The sequence below is a fragment of the Osmerus eperlanus genome, chromosome 27 (genome assembly GCF_963692335.1).
Source record: "Osmerus eperlanus chromosome 27, fOsmEpe2.1, whole genome shotgun sequence".
Lineage (NCBI taxonomy): Eukaryota > Metazoa > Chordata > Actinopteri > Osmeriformes > Osmeridae > Osmerus > Osmerus eperlanus.
Genome location: NC_085044.1, coordinates 8,663,132 through 8,680,295, shown reverse-complemented (window position 1 = coordinate 8,680,295; position 17,164 = coordinate 8,663,132). Strand labels below are relative to the sequence as shown.

General features: G+C 44.0%; 2 protein-coding genes across 4 annotated transcripts; both read left to right on the top strand.

Annotated features, from left to right (window-relative positions):
• The first annotated feature begins 2,754 nt into the window (after nucleotides 1-2,754).
• mat2b (methionine adenosyltransferase 2 non-catalytic beta subunit methionine) lies at nucleotides 2,755-11,127 on the top strand. 2 transcript variants are annotated; one of them, XM_062453726.1, is made up of 7 exons: nucleotides 2,755-2,912; nucleotides 4,382-4,576; nucleotides 4,785-4,899; nucleotides 5,362-5,517; nucleotides 9,707-9,900; nucleotides 10,073-10,186; nucleotides 10,382-11,127. In XM_062453726.1, exons 1-7 carry the CDS (start codon nucleotides 2,883-2,885, stop codon nucleotides 10,556-10,558), a joined length of 981 nt encoding a protein of 326 aa, XP_062309710.1. In that variant the 5' UTR covers nucleotides 2,755-2,882; the 3' UTR covers nucleotides 10,559-11,127. The 2 variants fall into 2 exon arrangements, with proteins under 2 accessions (XP_062309710.1, XP_062309709.1); XM_062453725.1 differs by lacking the exon at nucleotides 2,755-2,912 and adding an exon at nucleotides 3,163-3,362.
• Nucleotides 11,128-13,199: 2,072 nt separating this feature from the next.
• On the top strand, nucleotides 13,200-16,046 carry LOC134014036 (cysteine-rich and transmembrane domain-containing protein 1-like). 2 transcript variants are annotated; one of them, XM_062453861.1, is made up of 3 exons: nucleotides 13,200-13,714; nucleotides 14,625-14,952; nucleotides 15,350-16,046. In XM_062453861.1, exons 2-3 carry the CDS (start codon nucleotides 14,625-14,627, stop codon nucleotides 15,481-15,483), a joined length of 462 nt encoding a protein of 153 aa, XP_062309845.1. In that variant the 5' UTR covers nucleotides 13,200-13,714; the 3' UTR covers nucleotides 15,484-16,046. The 2 variants fall into 2 exon arrangements, with proteins under 2 accessions (XP_062309845.1, XP_062309844.1); XM_062453860.1 differs by lacking the exon at nucleotides 13,200-13,714 and adding an exon at nucleotides 14,067-14,232.
• Nucleotides 16,047-17,164: the final 1,118 nt, after the last annotated feature.

Here is a 17,164-nt window from a genome sequence, read left to right as displayed (position 1 = left end):
TTTATAATAAGTTATATAATTCTGACTTGCAGTCATGCCACATGTACAATGTTCATGTGAACCACATGACTTGACTTCATTCAGAGAGCTGGTTGTTACACAACCTCTAGTGGCCCCTCAATACTTTGCCTGTCCATGACTGTGTATATATCCCTGTCTGTGTATATATACCTGTCTATGTATATATCCCTGTCCGTGTCTGTCTATATATTCATGACTGTGTATTGTGGCAACCAAGAGACATAGACAGGGGCGAACAGTACAGCACTACGCGAAAGCAAGGTTGTTGTACTAAATAGCAGACTATTATAAACGACCCAAAAAAATACAAAAGAAATGTGGTTCTTCCTCGGTTGAGGGAACGGTCTGGACTGGTCCGGCTGGGCTGTTTGGACCCGCACTCCTTGCTGAAAAACCACACACAGTAGGAGTTGGTTAGACTACGGCCGTCAGCATGTGTTGGAGTCCAGCTCCTACTCACTTCTAACGATCTCCCCCCTCCGGCAGGGCTGGCCTGCCTTTTATGGTGTGGCCGCCCTCCAATCCACTCATGAGCCACACCTGGGCAGCTCGTTGTCTCCCTTGGGAGCGGCACCCAGACATACATGCCTCCGATCACCTGACCCTGGGCTTGCCGGTGACGCGGTCTATGTTGCTTCACCCCTGGGTTTCCACAATATATGTCCATGTCTGTGTATATATCCCTGTCTGTGGATATATCCATGTTTGTGTCTGTGTATATATCCGTCTGTGACTGGATAAGCCTGTCTGGGTCTGTGTATATACCTAATGATCCAAGATGGTTCCGCAGGTCGATTTGTTTTCTGTCACTAACTCACGCATAAAGTACTGAGCGTTACATTAATGCTCCTCTGGCACATAGCCTTACTGCACTCTTTTACTTCATATTTTGTTTTATATTTTATAGTATTGTTAGTATTTTGCTGTAAATTTATTTCATTTCTTACTTTTATATATATTTAACCCTTGTGTTATCTTCGGGTCATTGTGACCCTTCAGTCATTGTGACCCCCCCACGTGTTGCCACAACTTTACCTCATACAAAAATAAAGTGAAGCATTTTCTTTTAACCGTCTGGCTGTCTCATACCCTCCACAGCGCGAATGTTAAAATAAAATGCTTTTTATTTGTTTTTGTATTGGGTAAAGTTGTCGCAGCACAACGATGGGTCGTTGTGAACCTTCGGGTCATTGTGACTCGAAGGCAGCACAAGGGTTAAGGACCACTTTAATATTTTTAAGATTCTTATATGTTTACTGTATGCACCTGCCCACCAGGTGCATACAGTAAATTGCTTGTTGTAGAAACTAACTTTATTCTGATTCTGGTCTGTAACTCTGTGGATATACCTGTCTGTGTCTGTGGTTATAGCTGTGACATTGTCTGTGGTTATAGCTGTCTGTGACATGTCTGTGGATATACCTGTCTGTGGTTATAGCTGTGACATTGTCTGTGGTTATAGCTGTCTGTGATGTGTCTGTGGATATACCTGTAACTCTGTTTGTGGTGGGCCTGTGATATTTTCCCAGGTGACAGGGTTGTTGTTGAAGGTTGAGGTCTTGCAGATAACCCTATAGTGTAGCTGTGAGAGACCAGTTGGCCTCTTATTCCCGCGTAGAGAAGGTCCGTATTGAGTTGTCTGTCGTTCATCTGCCAAACATGGCCCATGGAGACGAGGTTGCCTGGCCAGGCCAGATCTTTGTTCTGTCAGTGTGTTTATTCCAGACCCCGGTTCTTCATTCCGTGCCTTCACTCCCTCCTGTTAACTTGACTCACCAGTGGCTCACTCCCAAATCAACACCACAGCATTTAAATCCCGGACTGTCATCCACTCATCAGCAGTTTGTTGAATCACTGACCTCACGTTCGTGATCTTGGCTCTTTGTTGTATTCCTAGTTTCCTGTTACGTGTGTACTAACGCTTGTCTCCATCTGCCTTCAGGTCAACGCTCCCTAACCTCTGTTTCTCTGCTACCGGTACCCATCAACCAGAAGACACCATCTTAACCACCTGCTCTCTCACCAATAAAAGGGGCTTCAGCCCAAGATCAGACGTGTGTGCGTGTTGTGCGTTTGGGTCTCACAGTTATACATATAAATGTGTACATCGAAAGTAGTATGGAAGTATGTACTAAGTATACTTGAATTAAGTGTACTTCAGCATACTTTTCCCTCTGAGTAATTATATTTGAATTACATTTACAATTTTTTACACATTTTAATTGAATTACTAATACATTTCTTATACATTATAAGTGTATTTACAGTAATATGAAAACCCTCTTGAAATATACTTTAAAAGGTAAAGGTATCGTAAAAAAGTATATTTAAAAAAAGTACAGCATTAGTTTAAAAAAATATTTAAGTATATTCAAGTGCTTCTTAATGGTGTCTCCAAATAGTACAGTCAAGTATATTTAAGTGTATTTAAGTTTGTCATTAGTAGTAGGCTACTAATGATATATGATTAGTATATTAAGTACATTGTTAGAACAGCGACAATAGTACACTTTAGTATAATAAGTATATTTAAATTAAGTGTGCTTCGGCATACCATTTTTTTACCTGGGTTTATCCATGTCTGGCAAACCGGGCCATAAACCTCTTGATTGATCAAAGCTTTCTGGTTCATCATAGCGCGGGCACTGGCGCCATCTAGTGGCAATGTTTTATACATTTGAAGTAGCTCAGTAAGGCAACAACCTCCCCTTTAAGAATTTATCTTGTTGATTTGACGGACAAATATTCAAATAAAGTCTCTTTCAGGACTAGCTGGCTAGTTGCCCCTGGTGGTTATTGTGGTGGTCAGCAAACTAACAGACAATTGTATTTATTTTAACGTTAGTTAATTCCTAAAGAAGATGCCAGGATTTGACTATGGCGATTATGAGGTAAGATATCTAGCTTGTCAAATTAGATAATGTAATTCCTTGAGTCTTTACGAAGTCCATTGAAGTAGTAGCCTTGTCTTCTGATTCTTGCCGCAGTCCAAGCCAACCTAACGGTGCGTGTATATCATTCGAGAATGAGATGGCATTATTGATGCATTTTGGACACTAAGTGGTAGACATTTGTGTTCTACTAGTGCATGATTTAGCTTTGTTTCAATTAATTGGCGCTGTAATGGTGATGTTTCATTGTGCGACAATTGTGCATGCTTTACGGCAAGGCTGCAGGAACCATCTGCTAATGAGGAACAAACAGAAGTTGCGCATCTAGATCGACAGTTGCAGCGACAGAATGAGCATATTCGACGCATAATCTATATTGGCGTAGAAATGACCTATAGGGAAAAAGAATTTAAAATCAATTTCACCCCAGGACACGTGGAGCTGGTGGAGGTAACTTAAGGAGCGAGAACGTGCCTTTTTCAATGACTGAAAGCATCATTTGCTAGACATTTAGCGACTAACAATTTAAGTAAATACACAATATAAGTAAATTCGAGGATAGCCGGATGACTAACACCTGTATATGTGTAGTTAATTGTGTATTTTGACGAACTAGTCGAGTACCTTTGCTGTAAGCGGTTTAGGTTCGTGTTAAGGACACCCATTTTGTCTTTGGTCGTTATCACGTATATGCCCGACAGCCGTGTTAAAAATACGATTATAACAATCTAAAATGATTCATGGAACAAGTTGAAAAGTAACGCAATGTAGACGACAGAATACTCGTGTTTCCTAACCTCTTTGCGTTGGTAGGATTACATTTAGCACGTATGATGGTAGGATTACATAATAACTACTGTTCTTACATTGACCTGGATTTGACAGGTGTGTGTTGGGATGAATGCATGCTTGGTGCACGCCACGAGGCCTGCAGTGTTGCTGGAATAGGTTGAAGATGGTGATCAATTAACTAACATGGTCTACTCGTCATATTCTGATGTGGCTGATGTGAATTTCCGGTCAGGAGGTTGACCCAGAGACTTCTGAGAAGGAAGTGATCAGAATGAGGATGAACTGAATTTGTTGATGGGGAACAGAATATGAGATGATAAGGGGACAATAACATTGTCCAACTTACTGCAAGTTTCTCTTCTCCGCTTTCAGTACCCCGGACCGTCCCCTTGATAGATGTATTGATCGACAGGTTTATAGACTGATCTACATTTGTTAATTTAGCAGATGCTTTTATCGAAAGTGACATACAATAGGTGCAAATAGAAAAGAGCAGAAGATCACGGATCACAGGTGCATAGTTCTAACCTTATTTCACTGGTCAGAGTCTAGGAACAGTCTATACCAAGCAGTGTTCAAAATATCATCTCAGCTACCAGGCATGGTGCAACAGTAATCTACTGATCTACAGAGTGAGAGATTAATTGATTGTCGGGTATGTTGGGCTGTTCCCCCAGGAGGATGTGTCCATCCCCTACCGTCGTGTTCTGGTGACAGGCGCCACAGGCCTTCTGGGCCGGGCCGTGTACAGAGAGTTCCAGAAGAATGCGTGGCAGGCGCTGGGCTGTGGCTACAACCGCGCCCTTCCTCGCTTCCTCCGCTGCAACCTGCTGGACGAGGACGCCGTCAGGACCGTCATACTGGACTTTCAGGTGTGGTGCGCGCGTGTCTAGGGAGCCATGTACTGGATCTGTGGCTAGATTAGCTGTCACTTTGCAGCCTGATGTGATAAGTCTCTCCCCAGCCTGATGTGATGGGTTTCTCCCCAGCTTGATGTGATGGGTCTCTCTCCCCCAGTTTGATGTGATGGGTCTCTCCCCCCCTCCCCCCAGTCTAATGTGATAGTTCTCTCTCCCTCAGCCTGATGTGATAGTTCACTGTGCAGCGGAGCGGCGACCAGACGTGGTGGAGAGACACACAGAGGCGGCAATCAACCTCAATGTCCACGCCACGGGGAACTTGGCCAAGGAAGCAGGTAGGAGGCCCACAGTCTGCTGATGTAGAGGTGAAGACAGGGAGATGTTGCAGGGATACACTGAAGACAGGGCGATGTTACAGGGATACACTCTGGTGAAGATAGGGAGATGTTGCAGGGACACTGGTGAAGACAGGGAGATGTTACAGGTACACTCTGGTGAAGACAGGGAGATGTTACAGGTACACTCTGGTGAAGACGGGGAGATGTTGCAGGGACACTGGTGAAGACAGGAAGATGTTACAGGTAAACTCTGGTGAAGACAGGGAGATGTTACAGGGATACACTCTGGTGAAGACAGGGAGATGTTGCAGGTACAAGCTCCAAGGTTACTACAACTACATCTAGTGGTAGTTGTGTGTATTACAGTAAGACTGACTCAAAATGTGAAATGTTGTCTATGGGAACTGTGCGAGTTTGCATCAATGCTCAGTGTGTATGTGTGTTTGCGTGCGTGAATAGCATCCAACCAGGGCATCTTCCTGATCTACATCAGCACAGACTATGTGTTTGACGGGAGGAACCCCCCCTACGGAGAGAATGACACCCCTAACCCTCTCAACCTGTATGGCAGGTCCAAACTGGAGGGAGAGAGGGAGGTTCTCCGACACAACCCAGGTAACACACACACACCTTTACCATACCTGTACCCAGGCAGGGCTCTACGCTAACTTTTTTTTGCTGGAGCACATGTGCCCCAAAGTGACAAACCAAAGTTTAGGGGCACAGTCAGTTTCTGTTTTTAAAAACTTTAAACATTACATCATTATTAGACTATTGAATGAATTACACAAAATTTACTGGAGATAGGGATAGACCGGGATCAGATGGCTGAGCGGTTAGGGAGTCGGGCTAGTAATCAGAAGGTCGCTGGTTCGATTCCTGGCCGTGTCAAATGACGTTGTGTCCTTGGGCAAGGCACTTCACCCTACTTGCCTCGGGGGAATGTCCCTGTACTTACTGTAAGTCGCTCTGGATAAGAGCGTCTGCTAAATGCCTAAATGTAAATGTAATGTAAGATAGGATAGGTTACTTATTCATTCATTACATATTCATTTATTACTTGTTTCTATTCATGGTAACATTGTTTCAAATTGAATGGCTTGGCCAAGCTTTGTAGCATGGGAGGCTTGATCTTTTTCCAGCTGACAGCCAGTTTTCAGCACATTTAGAGGCATCAAACATTTCCGGGGAGGGCGCCTCTGTACTGATCCGAATGAGGGCCTCTGTGGTGGATGGGTTCAAACTTCTCATTATTGGGAAATTTAGTTTTTATGTTGTATTCGCACCGGTGTTCATGTAGGGTCGCAACTGTGCTCTTGGTTTTCAGCATGGCTTGCTGTAGGATAGAAGGGGACTCATTTGGGGGGTTAATTTTGTTGACGGAAGCATTGTTTAAGTTTCTATTGTTAAACTCGTGTTTATTTTGGTATGTGTCGTGTTGGAAGTTAGTTTGCTTAGTTCTATTCACACTGAGTGTGAATGTCAGCTAGCTAGATCGCTAGCCAGGCTGTTACAGCGCAGGACAGATGCAGTAGGCTATCGCAGGACGCAGCCTATGAGGTTTATCCGAGTCACGATTATTAGTAGTTGAAATCTCTCTTAAAAAGAGGAATAATCGTTTCCTGTTTGCATGTTTGACCATTTTCGGGTTCCATCATCTCTTTTCACGTAACTGGCAGCTGCAATAGGTTAAAAACATACACTGTATGTCTATGGTTAAAACTCGCTCGCACCCGTGCGCCCAAATACTTTAACATGCTTGCACACATATTTTTACTCGCATATGCAAGTAGAATGGGCATACTGTAGAGCCCTGAGTGGTGGCTTATTTAGTAGTTTATTGATGTTTTTGTGGTGGCAGTTATAGCAGTTTTTGACGTCAACTTGTCTTTCCGTCTCTGAAAGGTAGCATTGCCTTCTTTGTCTTCCGATTTATTTATTCATCTTTTGTGTGATTTCTCCTAAAAGGCTTACGCCTGGGACACACTGACTGTGATTAGCTGCGATCTGCTGCGAAGGGCCTGGAAGCGCCGCCTTTTTTTCTTTCGGCGTCCATGTTATCAAATGGGACCGAAAAAATTCGACCAGCTGCCGAAACGATCGCTGCAGATCGCAGGCAATCGCGCGCCAGCTGCCGAAACGATCTGCAGCGATCGTTTCGGCAGCTGGTCAAATTTTTTCGCGAGACGCTTGCGAAATCGGCTTCAGGATGATAAAATACACCATATTAGTTGATATATTTGAACAAAATAACATTTTATTAAGATTTTACTACATTATTGTAGACTACGGTAAACATTTGTAAAGTTGTAGACTTTAAAATAATGTTTTTAATATTACTTGAGGCCTACGTACTTTACCAATATTCACCCTATATTAAACCTAACTACACAATGTTGTTAACGAAGGCCTTTCCATGTGTTTACCCTAATGAAAACGAATGAAAATAAACGGATTGATCTGTTGAGCTAGCATGCCCGTAGTTGTTTTGTTTGTTTGAGAGAAACGAGTTGTCACGCGTTCAGTGGCGGATATAGAACATTTTACATGGGGTGGTAAAGGGGGTGGCAAGAGGTCTTGGCAGGGTCGCATGGGTAAACGGTACGTGGGAATCCCTATATGTGAATGGCTTTAACAAAAATACTTTTAAACTACGGTAGTTATTGTTTAATCATGCCTGTATACTTATATATACGTTAATTCACAACAGGAATAATCCCAGTCAGGGCCGGAGTGGGACCCATTTTCAGCCCGTAAGTGTAATGGCCCAAACCAGCCCATCCCCACCAGGGGCAGAGCCATACGTTGAACATTCGGGGCTTAACCCGAACCTAGGACCTAGGCAAGGTTTTGATGTCATTTAAAATCGGAACTTCACATTAATGCAAGCGCGTATAGCGCTCCTTTTTTTAGGAAAGCTTAAGGCGACGGTTGTTGTGCTTTGCAGCACCGAGGTGAAGTTAGTTTCATATTCGACATTTGTCTCACATTCAGAAGACGCCACTTTGCAGCGTCAAGTTAGGGGCCGGGTCAAAATTACCCATACAATTTTAAAAAATTATGACTTTTATAATAATCTTATGACTATAAAACCTCAAACAAACAGCAGAGTATTCCAAAAATGTCTGGTATACTGGTAGCCTTTACTTTTTCAATAAAGTTTTGAATAAAATTCCAATAAATCGCTAATCTCGGAAAATAGCATTAAATCTTCACCAATCTCAATAACCTTTTCAGATTTGTGTCAAAAAATCTCAAATATAGACCACATTATTCTAATAATGTCTGGCCTACTTCCACACCCTTTACTTTTCCAATAAAGTTTTGAATAAAATTCCAATTAATCGCTAATCTATGAAAATAGCATGAAATCCTTGCTAATCTCAATATCTTTTTCAAACTTGTTTAAAAAAATCTCAAATACACCAGATTATTCTAATAATGTCTGGCCTACTTCCACACCCTTTACTTTTTCAATTATGTTTTTAAAAGAATTATAGAAAATCACTAATCTCTTGACACAAATTTGAAAAAGATAATGATATTAGCAAGGATTTCATGCTATTTTGGATAAGAGCGTCTGCTAAATTACTAAATGTAAAGTATAAAATAGCTATAATGTTCAATATAAAAAAATAGTGTTTAGTGCAAATATGACCATGGTTGCAAAAATGGCAAGGGTGCAATATATGACAATGGTTTAAAGTCTGTGTGAACCCTTGGCCTTGTTGAAGATGCCAGTGGTAGATGGAAAGAAACTGTTCTTGTGGCGTGAGGTTGTGGTCCTGATGGACCGTAGCTTTCTGCCGGAGGGGAGTGGCTGGAACAGAGTGTGTCCAGGGTGGGAGGAGTCGGCCACAATCTTCCTCGCTTCAGGGTCCTTGAGGTGTGCAGGTCCTCGAGGGTAGGCAGATTGCAGCCAATCCAGCCAGCAGTGCGGATGATGCGCTGCAGTCTGCTCTTGTCTTTGGCAGTGGCATAATTATCCTTGACTATTTTAGTCTAGTTTTAGTCGATGAAAACTGATGACATTTAGTATAGTTTTATTAAATGAAAACTGTATTTTAGTCTCTTTTTAATCGAAACAGAAGTAGTCTAAGCAGTAGTCTCGGGAGGAATGTTAATGCCAATAGCCTACCATTTGTTTAAATGTATGTATTGGTCTAGAATAAGGTATTCAAAGTCATGTTGTTGATGCCAAATTCAGTTCAGTGTGATTGCTATGTGAATAACAAAACTAGCTACAGTATTTGGCCAACAAGGGATGCTTAGAACACATGCAGTCACTCAGATAGGAACTAAGAACCCACTTTACACTTTCTTACACAAACAAATACACACACACACACAGTACACGTCACAGATGTTAACCCACTTTACACTCTCACAAACATACACACACACACGCTAGTCACACACGTTTGTCTCAGTCGTTTTCAGCTCCAGTGGCTAACATTTAAAGCTAACGTCTAAAGCTAACAGACACATTAACCACAGCCTCATGATTTGGCTAATAATAATAACGTGACTAAACAAGACGAAATAACGTTATAACATTTTATCTTGTCTCGTTTTGGTCAACAAAAATAGACATTTTAGCATAGTTTTTATTTTGTAAATCACATTTAGTCTCGCTTTTATTTGTCAACAATATTGCATTATACATTTAGTTATAGTCATCGTCACATGACCAGCATTTATGTTGCGTCTCGTTTTCGTCATATGATAAAGGTTCGTTGACAACGATATTTAGTCATAATTTTCATTGACGAAAGCAACACCAGTGATCACCCCACCCCCCCAGAAGCTGCAATTCTGCGCGTGCCCATCCTGTTCGGGGAGGTGGAGCGCGTGGACGAGAGCGCCGTGACGGTGCTGTGGGACAAGGTGCAGGAAGGGGCGGAGAGCTGCACCCTGGACCACTGCCAGCAGCGCTACCCCACATATGTTAACGACGTGGCCCGCGTCTGCAGAAACATGGCCGAGAGGAGGATGCAGGTGTGTGTGTGTTGGGTTAGGAGCATAGGAGAATGATACCATCCATTGAAATGAAAAAAACTATAATGTAATTGTGCTGAACTGTTATGTGTTGTCCTATTCTGTTGTGGCTGTGTTTCTAGTCTTGGTCTAATTCCGTTCTGTTCTTTTCTGTTGTCATGTTCTCCCCCAGGACCCATCCATACGAGGGATCTTCCACTACTCGGCCAAGGAACAGATGACCAAGTATGAGATGGCGTGTTCCATCGCTGAGGCCTTCAGCCTGCCCAGCGGACACCTCATCCCGGTGGGTTCACATGACATGTTGTCACACAGTCTGACATTTCCCTCTGCCTCCTAACTCAACCCTTCTCTCCTCTCTCCCCTCCCCTTCTTCCTTCCTCTCTCCCTTTCTTCCTTCCCCTCCATCTCTCTCCTCCCCCCTCCCTCTCTCCTCTTCTACTGCTACTGCTCCCTTCTCTCCTGCCCCCCTCCTCTCCAGCTAACAGAGCAGCCTGCAGGTTCGGGGGCCCAAAGGCCCCAGAATGCTCAGCTGGATTGCTCTCGTCTGGATCTACTAGGCCTCAGCACCGAGCCCCACCCCTTCAAGATGGCTGTCCGAGACTGCCTCTGGCCTTTCCTGTACGACAAGCGCTGGAGGCAGACCGTCTTCCACTGATCACACCCCCCTAACCCCCACCAAGCCACGCACCCCACACCAGTGACCACACCCCCTGATCCCAGCCAAGCCACACACCCCACACCAGTGACCACACCCCTGATCCTACCTAACCACACCCACACCACTGACCTAGCTGTAAAAACAACATACAAATACACCTGTGTTCTGGTCACATTCCATGTCATCTGGAATAAACCATGTTGTCACGTACTAGACCATCTTCTGGAAGATTGCGAGTTAATTGTCTTGTCCTGGTGGCTTCTGTGTGCACAAAATTGTGATTGCTCGCCACATCAACTTCTGGTTCTTTCCTTCCAACATTCCCCTGTTCTGCTGTTTCAGTGGAAAGATTAGGAACCAGTAGTCTGGTTGATATGACAGTGAGTGAGGTTGCCGTGACAACAAAATGGCATCATTTAATTTCAGTCCAGAACATCCTAAGCTTCATGACCTCTTCTTCTCTGGACTGTGTCCACAGAGGAGGGAATTCCCATTTATTTCTGTCTGAAATGAAGAAATAAGAAATTGAATTTGATTGTGATAAAAGTAATTAATTTAATGAACAAGATACATAATTTCTTCCTGGTATGTCAATTACTCTACTACTGAAAGCACAGGAAAATTAGTTTATAGGTTACGTTAAGTAGGTCATGTGTGCTCATTTGGGAACTTAAACCTTTTATGCATGTTAAAGGTAAATTAAGAAGCACGTAATTCAATAACTTGCATAAAATATCCAGAATTAAAACTTGCACTGTAGGCCAATAGAGACTGTTGTAAAGTATTTTTTTGATTATCTGTTTTAGCTAGCTAACTGTGTGACAATCGATGAAAGTATTGGTGGCATAACAATGTTGCCATGTTAATCAGTGACTGTAAGTTAGAAGAAGATTGAATGCATTAAACTAGTCTGCAACTGCACTTTGCAACTGCACTTAAATAAAACCTCTGGTCTCCTATCCCTCTGGAAAACCTTGAAACAATTTGTGATTCCTTATGTGAAATTATGATCTGGTAGTAACTCACCTTTATTAATAAGAACATGTTGTAGCGACAGAAAACCTTCCAATGGAGTTAATGCTGCTGATGATCTGCATTAGTTATTGATGGTCTATGTCCTACAGACCGGGAAATGATCTGGAACGCTTTAGTGAGCGTCATTTTGTTACAAACCGCACATTGTTTTTCCCCACGCAAAGATAGGCAGGTATGATAAAGGGATTTAACCACTTGTTATGAAACGATTCACAATAAAATCAATCTGCTTACACCTATGGCAGAAGCGTTGTTAGACATAAAACTCTACTGGGGCGCAGGCCCTTATTCATATCCCTTCTTTTTTTTTTCAAGTTTGCCGCGCACAATGCACTACTAGGATATAGAAACTCCCCTTGCTTAACCCACTAAACAAGAGTTCAGGGACCCAAGTTTGATATCAGCTTTGGCAGGGACATCAATAGTTAATGCTTGCCCGCACATTTCTTGGCATTCATTTGAGCGCTTCAAGTAATTTCGTTTTTATGTTTTAGTCAAAATAATATGATCGGTAGGCCTATTTAGAAAATATATTTAGTTTTGTAATGTTTTCTTAGCCTACCTCAATTCTGACTTGTGTGCCGAGTCTGACACCTGGGGCCTCGTAAACGTTGCGTACGCACAAAAAGCTTGCGTACGCTGGTTTTCACGCACACGGTGTGATGTTTAAAGATTTACTTGACGTGAGAATGTGCGGGCCGTCACGGAAACTTTTGAGCAGACGTGAGAATGTGCGGACCGTCCGCAAAGTCTTGTCTGGCTCTGTAACATGGCGAATTCTAACTGTGTCGAAACTCACCAAACATTACAAAATAAAGTTTCCACTACAGTTTCTGTCATACGTAGGCATAACGTTAGTTATTCAAAAAAAATATTTGGGCTACCTAATACAAGTTTGATCATTAATGTGGATGATCACATCAAAATGCCAAAACCCAAAACGGGAAATGCTATATAGCCTTCTGTTTAATCCGCCACCACTAAATAACTTCTGTTAAACTTTAGGGTGTCAAACGAATGACAAATCACTCTGTAAATGCATGTCACGCTAACCCTATAGTTGCCATGCTGTTACGATGTACCACCACTCGTTTCTTAATTTAAAGTTTTACATCGGACCATTTCTTCTTAATTTCTGCCATGGTCCTTGGACTTTGCGGACGGTCCGCACATTCTCACGTCTGCTCAAAAGTTTCCGTGACGCCCGCACATTCTCACGTCAAGTAAATCTTTATACATCACAAAGTGTGCGTGAAAACCAGCGTACGCAAGCTTTTTGTGCGTACAACGTTTATACAGAGGCCCCTGGACTTCTGTGTGCGTGCTGCAGTGACTATTTGCAAGCTCAAAAGAGCGCTCTGACATGGAATTCTGCATGCATCGGTTTGTGTTTTCGGTTAAACACTTTTACAAGCGATGATTGGGATACTGCGTTTATTTTTTCAGGGATTCTCAATATAAATGAATGCACTGACTAATAAAGTAAATTGTTAAAACTCAAACTTTTGATTTTACTGGGGCACAGCAGATTTATACTGGGGCACGTGCCCCAGTATAACGACGCCCCTGACCTATGGTTTAATCATTCGTGAAGGATGAGGGCGTGAGGTAGGCTAACGGGAGTCAAAAGGCCACGAGGTGCAAATTTAAAACTAAGTCAGGTGACAGAGGCCTGACACGGCGTCCGGTACATTCACTTCGGTTTTCTCTTCTGTTGAGTTGAGCTAGTCCTCATTATCGTTTGTTTAATTGAATGATAAACTTTACTGTTACTATAGATCAGTAGACCAGTAGGCTGGGCTACAATTTACACCTGACCGGTTGAACCGGAAAGAGCAGCGGAAGAAACGCTACTTTTGCGAGTGTTCGGACGGAGTCTGTCGTTTGTCTATCAACTTCTTTCCCACCGTCGCGGATCAGCTGTCTCTCCGTCGTCGAGTTACCGATCAGCAAGTTACGGCAACAGAACTCCCCTGAGCGACTGGGATTAAAAAACGCAGTCAACTGTCTTCTGGAAATGTTTATTTTTATATAATTCAAATCAAGAAGAGTAAAAAAGGTTATCTTGTCTTCAGTCGGAACGAGGGTACACCCCAATTCAGTTCTCCAGCCCCAAAGGTAAATTGTGATTTATTTATTTATGCATTAGCCTATGTATTTTTATAGACAACTAAACTAGGTTGTTTCCAACCTATCGGCCGTGTAGGCTAACTTATGTGATTGGTTTTGAGTGATGTTTTAACAATCGGGAGATGGGGTTAAAGTAATAGGAAATATATATCCATGATGATAAATTCTAATTTATGGCAGTGAACATGAGAATCAGATGCCATATGGAGAGCCACTGAAACAGTCGCAAAATTTCTAGCGGAGCCGCTACTGTAATTTTACACATGTTCGGTCGAATTAGAAGCAGGAATGTGTTCTGTTTATCCTCCTCTCTCTCTCTTGTCTTTTCTCACACATACACTCACAGTGTTGGTCACAAGGCAGAGCAGGCAGTCTCTGTCTTGGCCTCCACAAGGCGTTCATTCAGACCGTTTGCAGCCGTCAGCAGAGGCGCTCAGCTTATACACATCCAGCCCAACGACTCCTAGTGACAATAAACCATACAGATTTACTCCTGAATGACTGTGGTGAGCAGATAGAAGATTCCGTCAAGCTCCAGTAGTTATCTCTGTCACCAGATGGAGTAATTCCATTTAAAGGCCTGGTTGTGACCAGTGTTCCAGTCTCATGGTGTTTCTGACACATGACAGAGATTATGGACACTGTGCCTTGACTCATCACATTTATGTCTGATGTCTGTCTGTATGCCTGTCTATCTGCATATTTTTGGTGCCCAGAACAATATGTAGATGCAAGACTCCTGACGGTGACTCCATGAATGAGAGAGAGAGAGAAGAGGGCCAGAGAAAGAGGGAGTGAAGGATGCAAACAAAATATTTACCTGCTTGTTTTATAAATGAAGGCTGAGAAATTCCCCCCTTGTTTCAACTACTCTTCCTCCACATCCCTCCCTCCCCAGATGAACTACGAGCAGCCCCCCCCCTATGGGGGTGTGCCGCCCCCCACCGCCCCGGGCTACCCTGGCCCCATGGCCCCAGCCTACCAAACCCAGCCAGGGTACCCAGACCCAGCTTACGCCCCCCAGCCACAGGCCTACCCCACCCAGGGATACCAGACCCAGGCCTATCCAGCCGGCTCCTTCCCCCCCGGGCCCCCAGGAGTCTACCAGGCCCAGCCGGGGTACCAGGGGTACCAGGTGCCCCCCCCAGGGCCCCCCCACCCCCAGTACGGCTGGCAGGATGGCTCCCCTGGGGCTCCCATGTACGGAGACCCTGCTAAGAACACAGGTGAGCAGAATGCCTGGAGGATGAACGAATGAACAGATGAGAGGAGAGATGGCGAAAAAAGAGAGATGGAGTATTAGGAATAAAAAAGACAGGGTAGAGAGAGGAAGAGGAGGAAGGGCAGAGTGAGGAACAGGTAGAGGGAGGGGAGAGTTGAGCCAGGGGCTGGGGAGACGAACAAATGAGAGGACAAGATGTACTGAAGAGAATAAATTAGAGGGGAGGAGAGAGAAGCGAGAGATGGAGGGATATAAGTAAACAGGAAAGAGAGAGAGAGAGAGAGAGATAGAGAGAGAGGAAGCAGGAGCCAGGGAAGAGAGAGGAGAGGAGGATGAGAGGAGTCCCAGATGTGTGAGGTAGGAAGCGGTAGAATATTCCTGTCCTCCTTTGTGTTCCCCAGTGTATGTGGTGGAGGACAGGCGGTCAGAGGGAAGAGGAGGAGGAGGAGGAGGAGGAGGAGGAGGGGGGGAGGCGTGTCTCACCGCCTGCTGGACAGCCCTCTGCTGCTGCTGTCTCTGGGATATGATGACCTGAGATACCACAACCCCTGACCCCCACCAAGACCCTTGACTCCTGTCATGACCCTACCATTAACCCTGACCCCCACCAAGACCCTAAGATTTTACCATGACCCCTGACCCGACCCCCACCAAGACCCTAGACTCCTATCATGACCCTATCATAAACCCTGGCCCCTACCATGACCCCTGAACCTTGACTTGAACCATGAACCATGAACCATCACCCTTGAACCCTGACACCATCATGATGCACCATCATGCACCTTGAAGAGTTTACAAGATGGATTTCCTGAATGGTCCATTACCGTGACCCCTGACTCCAACCCTCAACAAGCCATCCGTTCTCAAGTGTCCGTTCTTTCCTTTTTATTGTGACTCACATAGAGACCTGTTGACCTGTCAGACCTGTTGAATGTGTGAGATCTTACATGTGATAATGTTAACAAATTGTCCATCTAGATTTTAACACCTCATATTGATGTATTTCTGTTTTCATGTAAGAGGTGTGTTTGAATTATAACATTGTGAGATGTTTTATGGTTTTCTGCCAGTAATAAAAAATATTGTTTCTCCCTCCATGGAATCTAGTTTACAGTTGTAAGTATAGAGAACTTAACAGTACATGGGCAGCCATGTTAAAAGAGTGGGGTCAGTACTGACAGTGTATTAGACTTATCAGTTAGACTGGGAGGTTTGTGCTGTGTTTGTCCAGCAGCTAATTTTGGTCTGTAAATTCTGCCCCCCTCTTCCTCTCCCTCAGAGACTAGCTTATACAAGAGGGGGGGGGGGGGGGGGGGTTAGGGGGTTTGGTGGTGGGAGGGCCCGGTTTCTATTTCTGAAAGGTCAGATGTGTGTAGCAGCAGCAGATCTACTAGTGGGAAACAGCTGCTGTCCTACCATACCGACAACCAGGCTCTGCTAACACAAGTTTGGACAGACAGACAGACGGGTAGACAAACAAACAGGTAGAGAGAGACAGGCCTTGCCAACACACAGGTAGACAGGTCCTGTAGACACACAGGTTCTGCTAACACAGGTCCTGCTAACACACAGGTAGGCAGACAGACAGGTAGACAGACAGGCATGTCCTTCTAACACACAGGTAGAGACATGTAGACAGAAAGAAAGGTCCTGCTAACACAGAGGTAGAAAGACAGACAGGTTAGTCTGTCTAGTGCTGCTAGAACAGGTAGACAGGAACCTTTTTCCTCTCCACCTCCTCTCCCTTTTCCTGCTGACACCAGATAAACACATGCTAATATGTTCCTCCAGTCATGGACCTTGTTATCCAGGCTGGTTCAAGGTCCTAGGTGGGTACAGCTCTCTTAGAGCATTTAACTGCAGATCAAGAGGTTGTACGTTCAAATCCCCTTCTGTACGTCTCTTTGGATAAACGTGTCTGCTAAATGAACACATTATGAATATATTATTAACCTGCCTCACTTTACACTTCCCCAAGGAGCAGGTGTTATAGCCGCCCAGCCTGCCGTGTGTCTACAGGGGTCGGAGGTCAGAGATGTCGCTAGCAGATGCTAATTACGCTAGTAAAAATAAACCTGACTGCCATGACGACCGTGTGCATTTATCACAGATGGGATCCTCTAAACAGAGAGGACAGCACCTCTCACAGTCTCTCAACACCAGCCCACCCGGAACACGATCACCACTTGTTTAGGTCAAAATAACAATAAGAA